This window comes from Littorina saxatilis, linkage group LG2, assembly GCF_037325665.1.
Source record: "Littorina saxatilis isolate snail1 linkage group LG2, US_GU_Lsax_2.0, whole genome shotgun sequence".
NCBI classification, from domain to species: domain Eukaryota; kingdom Metazoa; phylum Mollusca; class Gastropoda; order Littorinimorpha; family Littorinidae; genus Littorina; species Littorina saxatilis.
This window is the reverse complement of record NC_090246.1, coordinates 85067524-85087676: the sequence shown is the minus strand read 5'-3', so window position 1 is coordinate 85087676 and position 20153 is coordinate 85067524. Positions and strand designations below refer to the sequence as shown.

Here is a 20153-nt window from a genome sequence, read left to right as displayed (position 1 = left end):
CAATGTAGGCAAGACCAAGGAAATGATTATGGACAATAGGAGGAAGGAACATGTACATGGGGATATAGTGATTAAGGGGGAGGTTGTAGAGAAAGTAGAGCAGTATAAGTATTTGGGAATAATCATAGATAATAAGTTGACATGGAAGCCCAATATTGATGCTATTGTGAAGAAGCTCCACTCCCGCCTGTACTTTTTGAGAAAACTCAGATCTTTTAATGTTAGACAAGAGATTCTCCAGATGTTTTATACTTCAACCTGCAATAGTGTGCTGTTCTTTGGATCCGTGTGTTGGAGTGGCAGCATCAGCAAGCAGGACAGGGATAGATTAGAGAAGTTTATTAAGAAAGCAGGTGGGGTAGTTGGGAGGAAGCAGGACACTTTTGCATCAACGCAGGAACGACGACTGACTGACAGGCTACAGAAGATTTTGACCGATGACACGCACCCACTCAGACCTGAACTTGACAGCAGACGGATAGACTTAAGATTTAGACAGCCATACACAAGAACCACACGCTACAGCACAGAAACTCATTCATTCCATCTGCAATTCACATCTTCAACTCTCAGGCGGGGCGCTAGGTGCTGTCGCTCTGACAACGGCATAATCTTTACATCCTTTTATCAGTTGTTTTTCTCTGTTGTTAGTTATATTGACTTATTATAGGATACAAATGTGAGAAGATAATGTGGTTAAAGTGTGATAAGGTGATAATGTGATATAATTTTTAAACAGGCAATGCATTGCTTCTATTTGTAGGCTTATTTTAGTAAGTGTGTGGGTACAATGTTTGCGTGTAACGATATGATGTGAATATGCGATGTGAATGTTGCTACATGCATGGTTGATTGATTGATTAATTGATTGATTTTACAGACACACAGTCACGCTTGTAATTTCTCTTTTAGAGACGAATAAAGATTATTGTATTGTAAGCGACTTCATTCCCCCCAAAACGTTACTTCGACAGGACGAAGAAAACAAGTCGCGTAAGGCGAAAATACAATATTTAGTCAAGTAGCTGTCGAACTCACAGAATGAAACTGAACGCAATGCCATTTTACTCGTAGCATCGTCAGGCCACCGCTCATGGCAAAGGCAGTGAAATTGACAAGAAGAGCGGGGTAGTAGTTGTGCTAAGAAGGATAGCACGCTTTTCTGTACCTCTCTTTGTTTTAACTTTCTGAGCGTGTTTTTAATCCAAACATATCATATCTATATGTTTTTGGAATCAGGAACCGACAAGGAATAAGATGAAAGTGTTTTTAAATTGATTTGGACAATTTAATTTTGATAATAATTTTTATATATTTAATTTTCAGAGCTTGTTTTTAATCCGAATATAAGATATTTATATGTTTTTGGAATCAGCAAATCATGGAGAATAAGATAAACGTAAATTTGGATCGTTTTATAAAAAAAAAATTTTTTTCACAATTTTCCGATTTTTAATGACCAAAGTCATTAATTAATTTTTAAGTCACCAAGCTGAAATGCAATACCGAACCCCGGGCTTCGTCGAAGATTACTTGACCAAAATTTGAACCAATTTGGTTGAAAAATGAGGGCGTGACAGTGCCGCCTCAACTTTCACGAAAAGCCGGATATGACGTCATCAAAGACATTTATCAAAAAAATGAAAAAAACCGATGGGTTAAAACCAGAACCATTTAACTGGTTTGCGGCCATTTTGAGAAATGGCCACTTGAAGTTTTTAACCTCTCAAAAAAAATAGTAAACACAAGATTACAACCTTCATATTTTAAGCAATAGATATAGAGGCAGAACTGGTCATGTACAGTTGAAATCAATTTAATTGAACTACTCTATCATATGAAAATAACGTATAATTTGTTCTGCTTCCAGAATACGCTCCTTCTTTTTTCTCAGTCCTAGAGCTAGAAAAGCCCAGCGCACCATAGCTGCTTCTGACTTCCAAACAGATCCCACTGTGGCCTGTGCTACAGCAGTCAGAAGCAGCCTCCTCACACATAGCATGTTCTGCTTCCAAGCAAAAGCTTACACTGCAACACTAGTTTAAATTGTTTTAATGTTTATTGCCGCAATAAACACACATATTTCAAGTCACACACTAAACCATCATTAAAGAATTATAATGTATGGCCTAATGAACGCACACCTTTTACACACAATTAAATTGCAGGTATTTTCCCATGGCAAAAAAACAACACATTCTTTGTTAACATTCCAAAAATAAATTGTATTTTGGTTGTTTTCCTAAGAACTCAATAGTAAATCTTATTTTGTATCAGCTCATATTGTTTTGCATTACGCACAAAAACAACAAACCCAGCAACAACGACAAACTGACCACACACAAAACGAACAAAGCAGCACAGAAACAAGCAAGCAAACAAGAAAAGCTTCACTGATGATCAAGCTTGGCGCATTAAAACCAATCACACAAGGACAATAAAATCACGAGTTCTAGATTCTGATTTCATGATACCCTGCGTGTTCATTATCAATAAAAACAAATTGGCATTCTCACCTTGTGATGTACTTTTTTCTTCACAGAAGTGTTGTGCACAAAAGTCAAAATCAAAGTCAGACCTCAAAGCACATCCCTGTATTTTAGATCACAGTTTCAGCAGAAAACCAAACTCTAAGTCACCATTAGTTTTGTCAATAGAACTTTGATGACCACGTTTCAGTTCCACAACTGACATCTAGTGTGCTGGTAAAAAACGTTTTACACACATATGATCTCTGGCCATCTTTCAGAAGAAAAACTTCCTTGAAACTTGTCTCTTTTTTGGAGCTGGTTCTCCGTCTGTTTTCAAGTAAGTTCTTGTTCCCGTTTCTTCAATTCAGTGACAAACAAAGTCTTTCTGTCGCTCATATGAAGAGAGCGAATAAAAGGCCTGAACATTTTCTTGCCTTTCTTCTTCTGATATTTTGCTGGAACACATCATTTTACACTTTGAACAGTCGACCTTCTGTACTGCTTTTGCCCTAGCCGTTTCACCGGTTGTCCATGAGTAAGATTGACAGCTCAGTTTCTTTGTTTTTCTAATATTATTCTTCCAGGTCTTATAGGGTTGCTGAGTCTTTTTCGACTAAACTTCTTCTTTGGAGGTGTCACATACGATGCCTCCTTCCTCGGAGATGGCAGTTTTTTTGCTGGGGTTCCATAACAAGATGGAGGAGATGCTGTGGTAGATTCACATTAAGGAGCAGTGTCAGACATGTTAGAAGCTGAAGTGAATACACCATTAGAAAAAAAATCAAAGTTAGTATCATCTGAGGTGATTGTAGTCACTGGGGTTGAATCAGAGTCAACATATGCTGAGGTAGAAGCACACACAAGAGAAATATTTACAGGTGTTGGGCAGCTGGATTCATGTGGGGTGGAATCACAACCAGTATGTATTGGAGTTGATGCACGAACAGGAGAAAAACCACATTCACCATGTTTCTCGGTAGACTCTTCGATTGAAAAATCAACAGCACAGTCGTCATGTTTCAGAGTAGATTTTTCCACTGTAGTCACTGTAGACGCTTCACATTCATCAGGTTTCGGAGTTGGTGCAAGGACGGAAGACGCATGTCTGTCTGGTTTTAAAGTGTTTTTTTCTCCTGATGCATGCATCATAGTGTTGTGGCTGATTCTTGGGAGCTGTCAATGTCAGGTAAATGGGTTCCATCCGCACATGCACTTGTGGATCAATGCTCGGTCTGATATCCACCACAGGGTGAGTCTGACGACTGGTAAATATTTTTACTGGTCTTTTGGTCACGTTTGCCAGCGCTAGAGGTAACAGATCACCTGCACGAGTGTTCCAGCAACCACTTCTTCTTAAGTCCTCAATCATTTGAAGTATGTTCATAAATCTTTCATTTTCGTCAATGGTTGGGAGATAAAAAAAAAAACCGGAGTAGGGCTCTACATTGTCCATGATGTGATATCAGACTTGTTCTCTCAAATCATTGGGACGGGTTACTTGTCCAAGATGGAAGCATGATGCTTCGAAAAAGCAATTTCCATTTCCTGGAACTCTAATTCTCGTTAAGCCATTGGCAGTGAGAAGATTCTGCAACCTCATCCCATGAATCCGGAGGACACAGTCTCCTGAAATGCTTGGTGCTTTTTGCTTGCCTGGACGGCCATATTCACCTCCTGCTGAACAGCATCTGCACAAGATATAAAGACTATGAATTCTTCTTTTAAACTGGCAATTACTACTACAATTATTCACTGATAACAAAGTTAATTGCCTTCGTACCATCGCTGCTGCATTTAAACTGTAAACAGTTTTCGAGTTTTTATTCACACACAAAAATAAAACATAAATACCTGATTACACTGAATATGCTTAAAGTATCCAGGCGCGTTTTGTAAAGAAGGAAGTAAGTGAGTAAGTTAGAAAATAAGTGTTTGGGTGTGTGTGTGTGTGTGTGTGTGTGTGTGTGTGTGTGTGTGTGTGTGTGTGTGTGTGTGTGTGTGTGTGTGTGTGTTTTGATACTTACCAGACTTTGTACAGGGAGGCGATGTTTCTTGGGTTTCAAGAATCATTTGCTGAATCAAGTCCTCATCTGGCCAGTCATTCTCCTTCGACATTGTAAAAACCTGTGATTTAAGAAATATATTAGTCAAACTCTCAAAAAAGGGTGGAACTAGCGCTGTAATAACATTCATGTAATAACATTCATTCATCCATCCATAGGTTACAAGCAGACAAAAATTGTCATTATCTGCCCTGAACATTCACTGAGGTTATTGATTTCATTTTTTTTATCGAAAACTAAAGAGCTGAAACACTTCAACATTCATGAACACACACACACACGAAACTTGACAAATACGCTTTTACCAGCCTGTGCTTTTATTTAGGAAAACAAAACTTTACACACACAAAAGCTAGGGATCAGTATGCAGATTACAGAATTTAGACAATCAGAAAGTTTCCCTTTTGAATACGAATCAGAAATTAAGCTTTAATGACTTGTTCAAATGGGGGAAACAAAAATATATGATGATACTCACTTGAATCTGTGTCCTGACTCGAGCAACAGCAAAACAGACTGTGCAGCAGATGTACAATAGGCAGAATGCTGTTCTTTGAGTTTTCAGAAAGTGGACCAACCTTTTGTCAGTTTGTTTTCTGTGGATTAAATTCGCGTCATTTTTGACGTTTCGTTGACACGACCTTGCGACACCAAGCCTCATCAATTTGTTTCCATGAGAAAATAGAATCATTGTATCAACATGACACCTGTCATAACAAGCTATGCTGATAACGGTACATCCGGAGTCTGAAATTCGGATACTGACAGGTGTCGCTGACCTGTTTTGCTTTCCACACTCCCACACAAATGTCATTTTTTGCCGACAGCAGACTCCGCCACTGCTTGTAACACCCTTCTGTGTGCTAGGGGAAATCCCACACCACACTGAGAGGGTGAAAACCAGATACACCCATCGCTATAGTGACCTTGTCTGGTTGCGCTGAGGACAGGGAAACTGACTGTCACACAGCGATCAGAAGAGGTCAGGTTACGATGGCTGCTTCTGGCTGGCAGATAAACACTCCCCATTACTCACATGGCTCAGAAGCAGAACAGACTAAACTGAACTTATCACGTTCTGCTTCCAACCTGGATGGAGTTAGATGGTTCTGCTTCCAAGATGAGTCCGAACATTTCTTGGAGCCAGAACAAATTATGACTTATAAATACACAATAATCCAAGATTTTCAAGAATCCTTCACAGGAAGTGAGAATCATATTACCATAAGTCTAATGACTATAAAATTGCAAAACCAGTTATTTTGAGGTAATTGGTTCTGGTTTTAGCCCATCGAAACGTTCGGGGATTTCATACCCAGGAACTCTCATGTCAAATTTCATAAAGATCGGTCCAGTAGTTTAGTCTGAATCGCTCTACACACACACACACACGCACGCACGCACACACGCACGCACATACACCACGACCCTCGTTTCGATTCCCCCTCGATGTTAAAATATTTAGTCAAAACTTGACTAAATATAAAAAGCATCGCTGCGAGCAGGGTTCGAACCTGCGCGGGTAGAACCCATTGGATTTCAAGTCCAACGCCTTAACCACTCGGTTGATTGATTAATTGATTGATTTTACAGACACACAGTCAAGCTTGTAATTTCTCTTTTAGAGACGAATAAAGATTATTGTATTGTAAGCGACTTCATTCCCCCCAAAACGTTACTTCGACAGGACGAAGAAAAAAAATCGCTGCGAGCAGGGTTCGAACCTGCGCGGGTAGAACCCATTGGATTTCAAGTCCAACGCCTTAACCACTCGGCCATCACAGCACATGAAGGTAAGCGAGGTTATAATGGATCTATTGAGCATTTAGCTCACAAATCTAGCACATGAAGTTGTTCGCAAATGGAGAAGTTGAAGGCATTAGACCTATAAGCCTGAATCTACTGTGATATCAGTTACAGTATAAGCATAATCATAAAACAAGAAAGGTAAGTAGTTGGAACGTTTAATTTGACAAAACAAAATCAGAACGTTCATAAATATCATCAGTATCGACTCAACTTGACGGTCTTTTAAGTGCACAGACAAACAATAACTAGACAACTAGGCTTAACGGAATGTGCGGCCGCTTGCTAGGAAGTCACAAGCGAATGAATCTTTGATAAATGACGAAATTAAGTTTAGATATATATATATATTTCCTAATATAAAAAAAAGACTACTATGACTACAATTCAATGTTTGGATACCAATAAAATCATGCTATTCAATAAGTCAACAACAGGACGAAAAATAGAAACATTGCGAGCAGGATTCGAACCTGCGATGGCAAAACCCATTAGCTTGCAAGTCCAACGCCTTAACCACTCGGCCATCACAGCAATCACCGTAAACCGTGCGAACAGAATATTATGAACGCCTAACATAATTTCGCTTATCTTGATACTTCATAACTTCATCGAATAAATATTCTAGGATTCATATGACACCATTTCTCGTATTTAAAGTGCTCTTATCCAATTCTAAAGAAACGGCATCATTTTAACTCAAATAACGACATACTTCACGTTCTAACATGCACTCTGACCGAAAACGAGGCGTTGCGATCAACAATCATGGCGGCAGTGGATGAAAATTCCAACGCGGTTCTCCAAGGTATTGCTCGTCATATCAATTGTTTAGGCGAGGATAACAGAAACCTGAGAAAGAAGGCTCTCGAAAGTATTCGTAATGATACGATCAAGCGTAAACCGGCTCTTCAAACTGCAGACCTGGACCCGATTTTCTCTGAAATCTTGAAACCCCTGCTAAAAACGTTTTCTGATCCAGTAGAGAAGTGTCGAGAACTCAGCATTGGGATTGTTCATGGATTCTTCGAGAAGGTTTCGGACCCAGAGGAGCGGTTGTCGTACGTTTTCCCTATTCTGGTACAACGATTGGGCCAGCAGGAAATGGTAGAAACATCTGAAGAGATACGGTTACAACTTATGGAGCTGATGTCACTTCTGATTGACAAAGCAGGGCCAAAATTACCGGCTTACCTTGAAGACAGCATGAAAATTTTGCAAAGAACTTTGATGGACCCGTTTCCAGATGTCAAAAGAGAGAGCTGCAAATGTGCATCCAAAATTGCGAAGGCGATCCCACAGTACTTTCACATGGTGTCTGAGATGCTGATAAAGCCTTTACAAACTTCAATCACACACCAACACTCAAAGATGAGAGTTCTGACTGTCACAACAATAGGTGAGTGTTGATTTATAACTCATGTCGTTTCCTCTGTGTTTTTCTCTCAGTCTCTCTCTCCCTCTCTGTTTTGTTGTTGTTTTTGTATCACTCTGTGCTTTTTCTTGATTCTGTCTCTCTCAATGTCTCATTTCTGTAATCACGTGTAGTGTGGACGGTATACATCATTTTACCAGTGGCAGGTTTACTTGCAATTGCCTGTGTGTTCTGCTGAGCTGGACTTACAATAACAACAGCAGAATGTCTGTGTGACTATGTAGTTATAATCATATGCCACATGTGCTACCGTTCAGAATGATCAAGAGTCTTTAAGTCACATCATATATGTTAGTAAGCACTGTAAGAAACAATACTCCGGTCAATCCAAACCACCCTAAAAGTACTTCATACTAATTGTGATGAGCAAAACATTCTGTGTAAAATGCTTATTATATATACGCGTTGCTCATTTTTACCCGAAAAGCAGAGTATGGCTGCCTGAGTACAGAGTAAAAACGGCCATGCACGTAAAAATCCACATGTGAAAAAACATGAGTGAACGTGGGAGTTTAAGCTAATGAATGATTAAGAAGAAGAATTGCTCATTTATTTCCACTTTTTTTCTGCAGGGGATGTGCTTCAATACGGCAACGGCAAATCTGTGGATCAGGTGACCTCTCACCTGGCACAGCGTCTTTTCGACCAGGTGCCGGCGGTGAGGAAAGCGGTGATTCAGGTGGTGGGCGGCTGGTTGCTGGATCTCCCTGATCGCTACTCCTTTCACCACAAGTTGCTTCCCCTGCTGCTCACCGGCATCACCGATGAGCAGCCCGACGTCAGCGAGCTGGCTGACTCTCTTTGGCATGATGTCGGTGAGTTCTTTGAGTTAGAGGGTGTGTGTGTCGCGCTTTAAATTCTGAAAGAAGTCGTTTGCCTAAACAAGACTAAGAGTGTTAGCAGTGATAGCTTCTTTTTTCACTACTGAAGAATAAAAATAAAAGCAGAATAATACCTGGCTGAATTATTGGATTTAGCCTAACATTTTCTGGAAATGCTTACATTTGTTAGAATATTTGTTAGTCATATCAGTGTTTCGCTGACTTCCTGGATACAAATTAAAATCAATCCAAACAGGAACAAGGGAAACAACCTACCAACCCTAATGCTTTTTGAGTCACTTGAGAAAAAGTGACTCTATGTAATCGGTCAGTGTTAGTCTGTCCGGCCGGCCGTCCGGCCGTCCGTCCGTAGACACCACCTTAACGTTGGACTTTTCTCGGAAACTATCAAAGCGATCCGGCTCATATTTTGTTTAGTCGTGACCTCCAATGACCTCTACACTTTAACGATGGTTTCGTTGACCTTTGATCTTTTTCAAGGTCACAGGTCAGCGTCAAAGGAAAAATTAGACATTTTATATCTTTGACAAAGTTCATCGGATGTGATTGAAACTTTGTAGGATTATTCTTTACATCAAAGTATTTACATCTGTAGCCTTTTACGAACGTTATCAGAAAAACAAGGGAGATAACTAGCCTTTTCTGTTCGGCAACACACAACTTAACGTTGGGCTTTTCTCGGAAACTATAAAAGTGACCGGGCTCAAATTTTATGTGAACGTGACTCCCAGTGACCTCTACACTTTGACGTCTGCTTTGGTGACCTTTGACCTTTTTCAAGGTCACAGGTATGTCTTGAAGGAAAAAAATTGAAATATCATATCTCTGAAACTATTCATCGGATTTGATTCAAACTTTATAGGATTATTCTTTACATCAAATTATTTACATCTGTATTGTGTTGTGAATAGCAATTTCTTCCTGTCCATCTGATGCCTCATATAATATTCAGAACTGCGAAAGTGACTCGATCGAGCGTTTGCTCTTCTTGTTGGTCTGGTCATCAAAAATGAACTTCTTTTTTGCCTAATATTTATATTCTTTCTGTTTGAGATTGGGGAAGTTGACTGTTTTGTGAATTGAATGCTTGGATCGCAGGAATCAAGTTTGAACAGGAAAACGAAAATGACTTCAAAGACAGGCAGGACTTCGTTGCCCCAGCACCACAGCATTACCCTCCGAATGGTAAGCAACACTAGACCACGAAATTTGTAATTTGTCGGATACAGAAATAACAATCACTTTATTGTCCATTTAAATCAGTACATGAAGATGACGGGCGCTGTGGCGTGGTGGTAAGACGTCGGCCTCTTAATCGGAAGGTCGAGGGTTCGAATCCCGGTCGCTGCCGCCTGGTGGGTTAAGTGTGGAGATTTTTCCGATCTCCCAGGTCAACTTATGTGCAGACCTGCTAGTGGCTTATCCCCCTTCGTGTGTACACGCAAGCACAAGACCAAGTGCGCACGGAAAAGATCCTGTAATCCATGTCAGAGTTCGGTGGGTTATAGAAACACGAAAATACCCAGCATGCTTCCTCCGAAAGCGGCGTATGGCTGCCTTAATGGCGGGGTCAAAACGGCCATACACGTAAAATTCCACTCGTGCAAAAACACGAGTGTACGTGGGAGTTTCAGTCCACGAACGCAGAAGAAGAAGAAGTACATGAAGATACACATTGATGACCAAGCTGCGACATTTTTTAAATCTTGGCATAAAATATACTCAAGCCATCAAGAAAGTATACTTTAAACACTACACATGCACATCATTCATTGTTTCTTTTTTCCGTTGTGGTTCTTTCCAGGATTTTCAAACTGGTGAGTTTAATGGAATTTGCTTATTAACATCATGATCATTGCTTGTACCATTACTCTGTGAAATCACAGAAATTGAAAAGAATAAAACAGATCTACTTCAAAACATGGCGCTCCCTGGAGAAAAAAAGGTTTACAAGATGAAGGTTTTTGTGTGGGTGATTATTTGCAGCTTTTTTCCCCACACTTGGTTAAGAAGCGTAGAACTGAAAAGAAGGAAAGGGTAAAGCATATACAGCTACATCACAGCGATCTGCAATTATGATTTCCTTCAACAACAAAATCGAAGGGTCAAAGATCAGTGACTGTAAAGTTTTGTTTTGTCATCATTAAACTTTCCAATCACGTCCTTTTCTTGTTTTTTATTCATGATTTCCTTCATTTAATACCATGATTTATCTATGGGTTGTCTCAGTGGAAAGGCCCAACCTTGGCTGTCGCGTGCTACTGAACCGTCACGCCTCGAAGATTCTGCCGGGTCTGATGCGCGACATCTGTGACTGGGTGGTGGAGACGAGGGTGAAATCGGCCCAGCTGCTGAAAACATTGCTGCTGAACCTTGAGGAGTACACTATGCAGCACATAGAGTTGTTGCTGAACGGCTTGTATCGTGCCAGCGTTGACGATGAGAAACGCGTCGTTGCTGACGTGAGTGTTGGCTTGATGCGTAGTTTTACTGTAGTTTATGAGAGTTTTTAGGCAGTCCTTAATTTGAGCCCCAAGTCAACTTGGTGAAGTCTTTTTACCAAAATGTCAGTGCTAAAACTCCATGTGGCCAGCTTCGCCAAGTATACTTTGTGTAGTAGACTTTACCCAATTAAGAACAGGCTTTAGCTTCGGTGAATATTTTTTGGGGCTGAGAAAAAGTACAGTGGAACCCCCCTAAGATCTGAGAAAATTAGGTTTTAAAAAAGAGGGAGTCTTAAAATGGGGGTAAATTTACATAGGTTATGAACAGAACATCTGAGAATACAGGGTCTTAAAAGGAAGGAAGTCTTAAATTGGTAAGGGGGGGTGTTAAAAGGCGGTTCCACTGTATTACAAAAACTCTGTTGTTATTGAAATGTTGTAGTGTGGGGATTTCAATATTTAGTTTGTGTCAGCTTGATTTTATAGAATCATGCTGAAAGGTAATTTTAGTTAACTTTTGTTTGTGCTAGTGCTACCTACAGTTGATTGGTGCTACATGTACATTGAATTTTAAGTTTTGTGTAGGGGAGAGGTAGATGGGTTGGGAAGAATGGAGAGAGAATGTTTGTGTATAAACTGCTGTCTGATTGTGGCGTTTGCTGAGTGTGTGTGTGTGTAAATGTTTAAGCGCATTAATTTGCTTGTTTTTGTACTCGCATACAAGGGTGATAACAAAATCAAGCATTATAATTATGGTCCTCTGTTTGCAGGTGGAGAAAAGTGCAGAGCTGATAGGTTACTTCGTCAAGCCAGAGGTGTGGGTGAAGCTGACCCTGATCGGCCTGCGAGCGTCGCAGTCTCACGGCAACGTGCTGGTCATGGCGGCAATCATCCGCGGCTCGCAGGCGTCGCAGATGTTGCCGTATGTCTCGGATATCTGTGCTGCTGTGTCTAACCCAGATATCTGCCACACTATTCAGGTGAATACAGCGGTTTTGTTGCCTCTGTGTGTGTGTCTGCCGGTCATCCAAAAACAGAAAGACTGCAAACGTTCCAAAATTCAAGAACAAGAGTTGTAGGTTAATGGAATGTTTTATTTAATTATTGACAAAACAAAAGGTTACATTTGCACAATGTTTCCATAATCAAACGTTCCAATACTGAATAGCCTACAATTTTTGTTTTTTTTGATTCTGTGTCTGCCTGTAACTTTCTTTTTGTGTGTCTGTTGATCTGTTCATGTGCATTCATTCTCTTGTAGACTTTTTCTCCGATTGTAGATCTAATGTTCAAACAGGAGAGAAGAATCAAGTGAAATTACAGGCAGTAGAACTTAAAGAAACACTTCTTCCCATGTTAACAATTTGGCTCACCATCTGAGACCTGGCCAGACTTTCATAGGGGATAGGACCACCCCCTCCCTCCACTGCTCTTTGTTCATAGGGGATAGGACCACCCCCTCCCTCCACTGCTCTTTGTTCATAGGGGATAGGACCACCCCCTCCCTCCACTGCTCTTTGTTCATAGGGGATAGGACCACCCCCTCCCTCCACTGCTCTTTGTTCATAGGGGATAGGACCACCCCCTCCCTCGATTGCTCTTTGTTCATAGGGGATAGGACCACCCCCTCCCTCCACTGCTCTTTGTTCATAGGGGATAGGACCACCCCCTCCCTCCACTGCTCTTTGTTCATAGGGGATAGGACCACCCCCTCCCTCCACTGCTCTTTGTTCACAGTGGGAGAAAGCAGTCAAGGTGTTAATTTTTGGTACAGCAGTACCTTCTTCTTCTTCTTCTGCGTTCGTGGGCTGAAACTCCCACGTCCACTCGTGTGTTTTTTTTGCACGAGTGGAATTTTACGTGTATGACCGTTTTTTACCCCGCCATTTAGGCAGCCATACGCCGTTTTCGGAGGAAGCATGCTGGGTATTTTCGTGTTTCTATAACCCACCGAACTCTGACATGGATTACAGGATTTTTTCGTGCGCACTTGGTCTTGTGCTTGCGTGTACACACGGGGGTGTTCGGACACCGAGGAGAGTCTGCACACAAAGTTGACTCTGAGAAATAAATCTCTCGCCGAACGTGGGGACGAACTCATGCTGACAGCGGCCAACTGGATACAAATCCAGCGCGCTACCAACTGAGCTACATCCCCGCCCTAGCAGTACCTGCGATGTGTAGACCCTCCCATGAAAGGACACCTTCTCTTGTCCCTTTCTAAATTTTCTCTACCAAAGTATACCTGTCGTGAAAGGCCACCTGCAATGTAGGGACACTTTTGGCTGGTCCCAAGGGTGTCCTTTGATGACAGGTACCACTGTACGTGTGCAAGCGGAAGGATGGCCTTAGCCTACCCACATCTGAGATAGTGAGCAGAACTGTTTTCATCAGAAAGAGTTCGCCTTTGTACCAGAGTGTGTCAGAGTATCTTTCTGTTTATTTGTAGGTTTTTATTTGTCATCAGTTTTCTCACTCTTCTGCCCTTTCATTACAGACGCCAATGCATGTGGAGTTACTGAAGTGTGCGGAGGCCCTGCTGAAGGTGCTGGGTTCAGAGGTGAAGGTCATCAGCCAGCAGCTGTTCAACCTCATCATCACAGTCATGGCCTTGACCTCAGAACAGCAAGTCAGGGAGAAGGTAAACACCAAAGATTCTGTGTACTTTTCTTGAAACCAAGATAATGAGAGATTGAACATGTCTTCTGGTTAGCTTACCTGTGTTCAAGTGTCAGTTTGCTGTTCCACTTTGCATTTTTGTGAACTCGGTTAATGATGCTCTGATGTACTTTCATTCAAAAATTGAAGTTTTGAAAGATGGAGGTTGGGGTTGTTAGGATGTGCATAGCAAGTCTTCGTGCCTGTCATCTCCTGTTCCCCCTTCCATTACAATTTACTGGTACAAGTATTTCTTTTGGTCTGTCTTTTGCAAAAGTGAAAGGTTGCCCGTTAACTTGCATATTCAAATGTAAAATGCAGAACAGTTTGCACCTGAAGCATGAACTAGAGCCATCAGTTTGGAGGCGCAATTCATAGAGGGATCATACTGATACAGTAATTTGTTTTCATGTGTTTTAATTAATATTGTTGATTTGTTCTATAGATGTGTGTTTGGGTGTGGTGTGCTTGGCTGGAGTGAATGTTTTAACCACAATGTCTAGGCAAATTACCAACCTTGGGCAATAAAATATTCTGTATGGGTTTAAACAACATTTTGTTCAAAATACATGACATGAAACAATTAAAAATATGCAGATACGACACCAACTCAAGTAAATGCTTACTGTAGGTGACCAAAACAATACTAGATTACACAAATGATGGTGGGCATGACAATGACAAACCAGAAGATCAAATTGTGGAACTAAACCGAAACAGAGGAATCTACAGGGGAGGTGGTGGGGGGGAGGGGGGGTACATACAGGCAACCACAAGGAGAGACTAGGACAAAAGCGCATGTAAAGAGAACATCAATATTCTGTAATAAATATTCTGTCTTTGCAGGGCGTCCAGCTGTTGTCGGAACTGTCGACAGCACAAGGCCAGGGGTCTGTATCGGAGCTGTTCCAGCAGCACACCCGCCCCCTCCTCTCATCATACGGTGACAGCTACATCACTTGGAGCCAACACTCAGCTGAGCGACAAATCTTCGATACCCTGCTGCTAGAGGCAGGTAGGTAAAAGTTTCCATAAGTAGTCCGCTTAGTGAGCATGTCCAAGGCATGCTCACCCTCTCGCGCCAAATCGTAGCGTTCCTTGGGCGAAATTTGCCCAAGAAACGCTACTTCCTTGCTTCACTCGCCAATTCTTGCGTCAAAGAAACAGGGGACAGTTATGTGTGTGTAGGTTTTAACCATCTTTGAGTTTTGTAAAAGCATATTTGTGCCTTCTTTTGGAAGTAAACCTTTGAAATGCATTATGGTTTTCAGTTTAAAACGTTATGTAATGTGCACAGCAGAATTCACTTCTTGAAAGCTGCAGTGTTTACTGCAAAGAAACTAAGTGAATCAGTTTGAGAATAGAAAATGTGTGATTATTGTCCAAATCATAGATTTCTTTGCTTCAACCAAAAAGTCATAAAATTTAGCTCACAAGAAATGGATGCCACTATAGTGTGGTAATGTATTCATATGTCTGTATTCTCGCATCACATTGTATGAGCTATTAGCCTAATGATTTAAGCAGTGTCACATCAACAGCCAGACTGATGAGTCTTTGCTCATGTAACATTCATGTTTTTTGCTTTCAGGCCCTGTAGTTGGAGACCTACTTCCAGAAATTGCAGCCATCTTCACGTGCTGCCTGAACCCCGACAAAGACGCAGAGATGCGACTCAAATTCTTTGCCCTCCTCTCTCGCCTCGTCATGACTGCCGCAACCACCCTTGACTCCAAGAATCGCTTTGGAGAATTCTCTCAGAGCTTTGTGAAGGACATCATCCTGCCGAACTGCGTGTGGAGGGCGGGCCGCGTGGCCGGAGCGATCAGAACGACGGCTGTGTCGTGTCTGTGGGCCATGCTGCAGAGTGGGGTGCTCACCAAAGACAAGGTTGGTTGGCGAAGTGTGGATAAGTTAGTCATGGGGGAAAAAAGAAAGAGATTGAGGGTGGGACCATCCAGATGCTGTTGAAATTCAACATTTGAAAGGGGGTATTTTCTCCTTGAAAAAAAAAGGTACATTTGCTGAGTAATGGGGGGGGGGGGGGGGGGTGCTTGGGTGCTTCTGTAAGTCACCCTGAGATCCAGCCCTGAGATTTACGTGCCCAGTGTGTGTTTTTTTCTGTTTTTTTTCTGGTTTATGTGAGTGTGTTTTGTTTTGAAAAATGTCACTGACATGGCGGGAGTTCATTATGTAAAGTAATGCGTGGGAATTTTGTTTATGTAACCATGAAAAAGGCATGTAAAAGGCACAATTCTGGAGATAACAAAAGTCTGACAATAATAATTATGGGCACAGGGTAGTTGATAATGTCCACTGTTGGATTATCCTAACAGTAACACTGTTTTATCCTACTGACTTGAATGAGTCTTATTTCAATCAGCCTCTTTGCTCTACAGGGGTCACCAAAGTCTTCAGTATTTTATCAAGTGTACAAAAATACAAACAACCCAAAAGAGGATGAAAGTCACTTGTTCATTTCAATGCTTGTTATTCTCTCAGGTGCCAGGAGTTCTGCATAACTATTACTTATTCTATTGCACATGCCCGGTAGCTCAGTTGGTAGAGCACTGGACTTGTGATCGAAAGGTCGCAGGTTCGAATTCGGGCCGGGACGGACACGGGTCAACTTTATGTGCAGACCCAGAGACGGAAGCCATGTCCCACCCCCGTGTCATCACAATGGCACGTAAAAGACCTTGGTCATTCTGCCATAAGTGCAGGTGGCTGAATACACCTAAACACGCAGACACCTGGGTAGCGCGACTCCGTTGCTGCTAGCTTTCCACTGGGAGGAAGCGACCCGAATTTCCCAGCGATGGGACAATAAAGTAATGAAAATGAAAATGAAGAAGAAAAAAAAATGTTGTATACATGTAGATCGCTTACTTCACTTTGTTTCTAAGTACATGATTTCTGTTTCCCACAGCTGGAGCCCGTGGCAGAGGAACTGATCACTCAGATCATCACCGCCATGGATGACGACAACAAGAGCACACGCCTCATCAGCTGCCGCGTTATGACGCGTACTTTCGACACGATGGGTCAGTCTCTGGACCAGGATCGACTCCACAACCTCTACCCTGAGCTGCTGAAACGATTGGATGACAGCAGTGACGAGATCCGGGTGATGGTGACCAAGACGTTCCTGGCCTACTTTGACTGTTTCCGTGGCGACTACGAGGTGGGGCTGTACAGGGCACACCTGGAGGCCATGTACAAGGGGCTGCTGGTTCACCTGGATGACCCGGAGGCCAAGATTCAGGAGGCTGTGCTCAGTGAGTGTGTGTGTATAGTGTGTGTGTGTATTTTGTGTGTTTCTGTGTGTGTGTGTAGTGCATGTGTGTGTGTTTCTGTGTGTGTGTATTTTCTGTGTGTAGTTGGTGTGGGTGGGTGGATGAGTTGGTTGGTGCTGTACTTTCTTTTTTTGTCTCTTTTTATATTTAGTCAAGTTTTGACTAAATATTTTAACATCGAGGGGGAATCGAAACGAGGGTCGTGGTGTATGTGCGTGTGTGTGTGTGTGTGTGTGTGTGTGTAGAGCGATTCAGACTAAACTACTGGACCGATCTTTATGAAATTTGACATGAGAGTTCCTGGGTATGAAATCCCCGAACGTTTTTTTCATTTTTTTGATAAATGTCTTTGATGACGTCATATCCGGCTTTTCGTGAAAGTTGAGGCGGCACTGTCACGCCCTCATTTTTCAACCAAATTGGTTGAAATTTTGGTCAAGTATTCTTCGACGAAGCCCGGGGTTCGGTATTGCATTTCAGCTTGGTGGCTTAAAAATTAATTAATGACTTTGGTCATTAAAAATCGGAAAATTGTAAAAAAAAATAAAAATTTATAAAACGATCCAAATTTACGTTTATCTTATTCTCCATCATTTGCTGATTCCAAAAACATATAAATATGTTATATTCGGATTAAAAACAAGCTCTGAAAATTAAATATATAAAAATTATTATCAAAATTAAATGTTCCAAATCAATTTAAAAACACTTTCATCTTATTCCTTGTCGGTTCCTGATTCCAAAAACATATAGATATGATATGTTTGGATTAAAAACACGCTCAGAAAGTTAAAACAAAGAGAGGTACAGAAAAGCGTGCTATCCTTCTTAGCGCAACTACTACCCCGCTCTTCTTGTCAATTTCACTGCCTTTGCCATGAGCGGTGGACTGACGATGCTACGAGTATACGGTCTTGCTGAAAAATGGCAGCTACTTGACTAAATATTGTATTTTCGCCTTACGCGACTTCTTGTTTTTGAGAAGGTGTTTGCTGATTGTAGAACATAGGAAAGCAGATTCAGTCGGAAATAGAGTACATGTGTGCGTGTGTTAGAGGGAGAGCAAGAAACTCATGTAAGGGGTCTACTTGAAGATAAAAAGACGCATACCATGATATGAAAATCAGCTTTGTCTCTCTGTGCATGGATTTCAGAGGTGCTGGAGAGAATTGGCCAGATTGTTTTGTAAAATTGTTTCAGTTTATTGTAAAGTTGACATGTTGTTGTGTGCATGGATTTCAGAGGTGCTGGAGAGAGTTGGCCAGATTGTTTTGTGAAATTGTTTCAGTTTATTGTAAAGTTGACATGTTGTTGTGTGTATGATTTCAGAGGTGCTGGAGAGATTTGGCCAGATTGTTTAGTGAAATTGTTTCAGTGTATGGTAAATATTGTTTCAGTGTATGGTAAATATTGTTTCAGTGTATGGTAAATATTGTTTCAGTGTATGGTAAAGTTGACGTGTGTATGATTACAGAGGTGCTGGAGAGAGTGGGCCAGATTCACCCCGGCATGTTGCTTCAGGAGGTGGAGGGCGTCAAGCACAAACACCGCAATTCCAAATACTGCGACCGTCTCATTCAGTACGCTCAGAGTCTGCTGTCAGCGAAGTCAAGTTGACGTTCTTTCTCATCTTTTTGCAATGGAAGCGTGCACTGCTGTCATTATTCTCACCTCTGAATTCATCTTAAAGCAAAGTATGAAAAGAGTTTATTTGTGCATGTGTGAATTTTCACTGGTTTGATCGATGTCTACATCTGTTGGTATTAGAAAAATGTATCTGTTTTCTATTGAAAACGTGTTGATGACCAAAACAAAATAAAACATTAATTCATTTTAAATTGAAGTATGAAAAGAGTTTATTTGTGTTTGTGTGAATTCCGTTTCCAATTGAAAACGTGTTGATGACAACAATAATTTAAACATGGACATCTCTTTTGTTGCGTCAGTGAGCTAGAAAGCGCAGCAAAAGTTGAGAATTGCATTTGATCCGTGGAGAGAGCTGGCTTTTTTGTAATTTTTCTTTTCCGTTGTTTTTTTATGTATACTTGACACACTGCTGTCATAATTGTGGCTGCCACTTCTGTCATAATTGCGACTACTATTCTCAGAATTAAATTTAAGTGAAGCATGAAAAGTGTTTATTTGTGATTGTGTGCATTTTAATGGTTTTGCGCAACACCTGAATCTGTTGGTATTTGGAAAGTGGATCTGTTTTCTATTGAAAGCATGCAAATGAAAGTAATACACTTATTTTTGTTAAATATGTTTGCCTCTGCAGTGAACCGAAATGTGAAAACAAGTTTGAAAATGCATGTTTAACTGAATTGAAAGAGGTTTTTTTGCATTCTGAAAAATAAATATGTCCAAATGATCTTTGTTTCACTGTTGTTAATGAGTTTGGGTTTCATCACACACACACACACAGATTCGAGTTGTATTTTTACTACCATTTACAGATTCAGTATAAACTACGCCATAATTAAGCAGAGACATTGTTCATGACATTTACAAAAATGCACAAGAAACATAACAGCAATTTCATTTGTTTAAAGCATTCATCATTTTATCACCAGGACTACTGGCATTATCACCAACAAGTAACAGAAGCTGACAAAATTGCAAAAACAAATAATTTTCTTCATGCAATATCACAGATCTTGATCTCTACAAAAGAGACACACTATCACACTCACTTTAACATTCACTGTTCAACTTTCAACGGACATTGCGATTCGTGACTCAATTCGCACGCAATCTATCAATCATGATCTACTCAGAAAAAAGAACAAAGTTGCATGCTGAGTCCATATTCTGCTGCAGTAAGGAAAGCATACAATAATCATTCCAACGTAACATTGGCATAGGTTCTATGTACAATCTCGGTCAGAAATCCAGGCATTAGTTTTCTATCCCTTAACCTCTGACCACCACCACCCCCTCCCTTCTCTTCCCCGCTCCCCCTCACCACCACACCACCCCCCACCCCATACACCCGGTCGTCACATCTTTTCTCTGCAAACTAGTTTGTGACGACCATGCAAAATGTCTTAATGCGTACAACACAATCAAACTCTTTCTTTCTTTCTTTCTTTCTTTATTTGGTGTTTAACGTCGTTTTCAACCATTCAAGGTTATATC

The 20153-nt window shown here is 41.1% G+C and overlaps 2 protein-coding genes and 2 non-coding genes across 5 annotated transcripts in view; 1 reads left to right on the top strand and 3 right to left on the bottom strand.

The window, feature by feature from the left end:
* Positions 1 to 6237: 6237 nt before the first annotated feature.
* Positions 6238 to 6319, bottom strand: Trnas-uga (transfer RNA serine (anticodon UGA)). The gene has a single exon. It is a non-coding gene; the product is annotated as a tRNA-Ser (tRNA).
* A 473-nt stretch (positions 6320 to 6792) lies between these two features.
* On the bottom strand, positions 6793 to 6874 carry Trnaa-ugc (transfer RNA alanine (anticodon UGC)). Its single transcript has one exon. It is a non-coding gene; the product is annotated as a tRNA-Ala (tRNA).
* A 195-nt stretch (positions 6875 to 7069) lies between these two features.
* Positions 7070 to 19386, top strand: LOC138959983 (dynein axonemal assembly factor 5-like). 2 transcript variants are annotated; one of them, XM_070331699.1, is made up of 10 exons: positions 7070 to 7739; positions 8348 to 8590; positions 9716 to 9802; positions 10847 to 11079; positions 11832 to 12041; positions 13559 to 13702; positions 14566 to 14734; positions 15311 to 15609; positions 16649 to 16997; positions 18170 to 18219. In XM_070331699.1, the coding sequence occupies exons 1-10, from the start codon at positions 7109 to 7111 to the stop codon at positions 18202 to 18204; spliced, it is 2400 nt and encodes a 799-aa protein (XP_070187800.1). In that variant the 5' UTR covers positions 7070 to 7108; the 3' UTR covers positions 18205 to 18219. The 2 variants fall into 2 exon arrangements, with proteins under 2 accessions (XP_070187800.1, XP_070187799.1); XM_070331698.1 differs by lacking the exon at positions 18170 to 18219 and adding an exon at positions 18490 to 19386 and having other exon boundaries at positions 7074 to 7739.
* Positions 19387 to 20095: 709 nt separating this feature from the next.
* The window catches only part of LOC138959982 (von Willebrand factor A domain-containing protein 3A-like), a 25085-nt gene continuing 25027 nt past the window's right edge, over positions 20096 to 20153 (bottom strand). Inside the window, exon 32 of the mRNA XM_070331696.1 lies at positions 20096 to 20153. This exon is cut by the window's right edge and continues 1901 nt beyond it. The gene's annotated coding sequence lies outside the window, so the exon portion shown is untranslated.

What these genes read in the sequence shown, in the direction of transcription:
- LOC138959983 (XM_070331698.1), top strand. Translation starts at nt 7,109, where the DNA reads ATGGCGGCAGTGGATGAAAATTCCAACGCGGTTCTCCAAGGTATTGCT. An exon ending in CTCTCTTTGGCATGATGTCG is followed by an intron (nt 8,591 to 9,715) that starts GTGAGTTCTTTG and finishes CTTGGATCGCAG; the next exon opens with GAATCAAGTTTGAACAGGAA. An exon ending in GGGTGCTCACCAAAGACAAG is followed by an intron (nt 15,610 to 16,648) that starts GTTGGTTGGCGA and finishes TGTTTCCCACAG; the next exon opens with CTGGAGCCCGTGGCAGAGGA.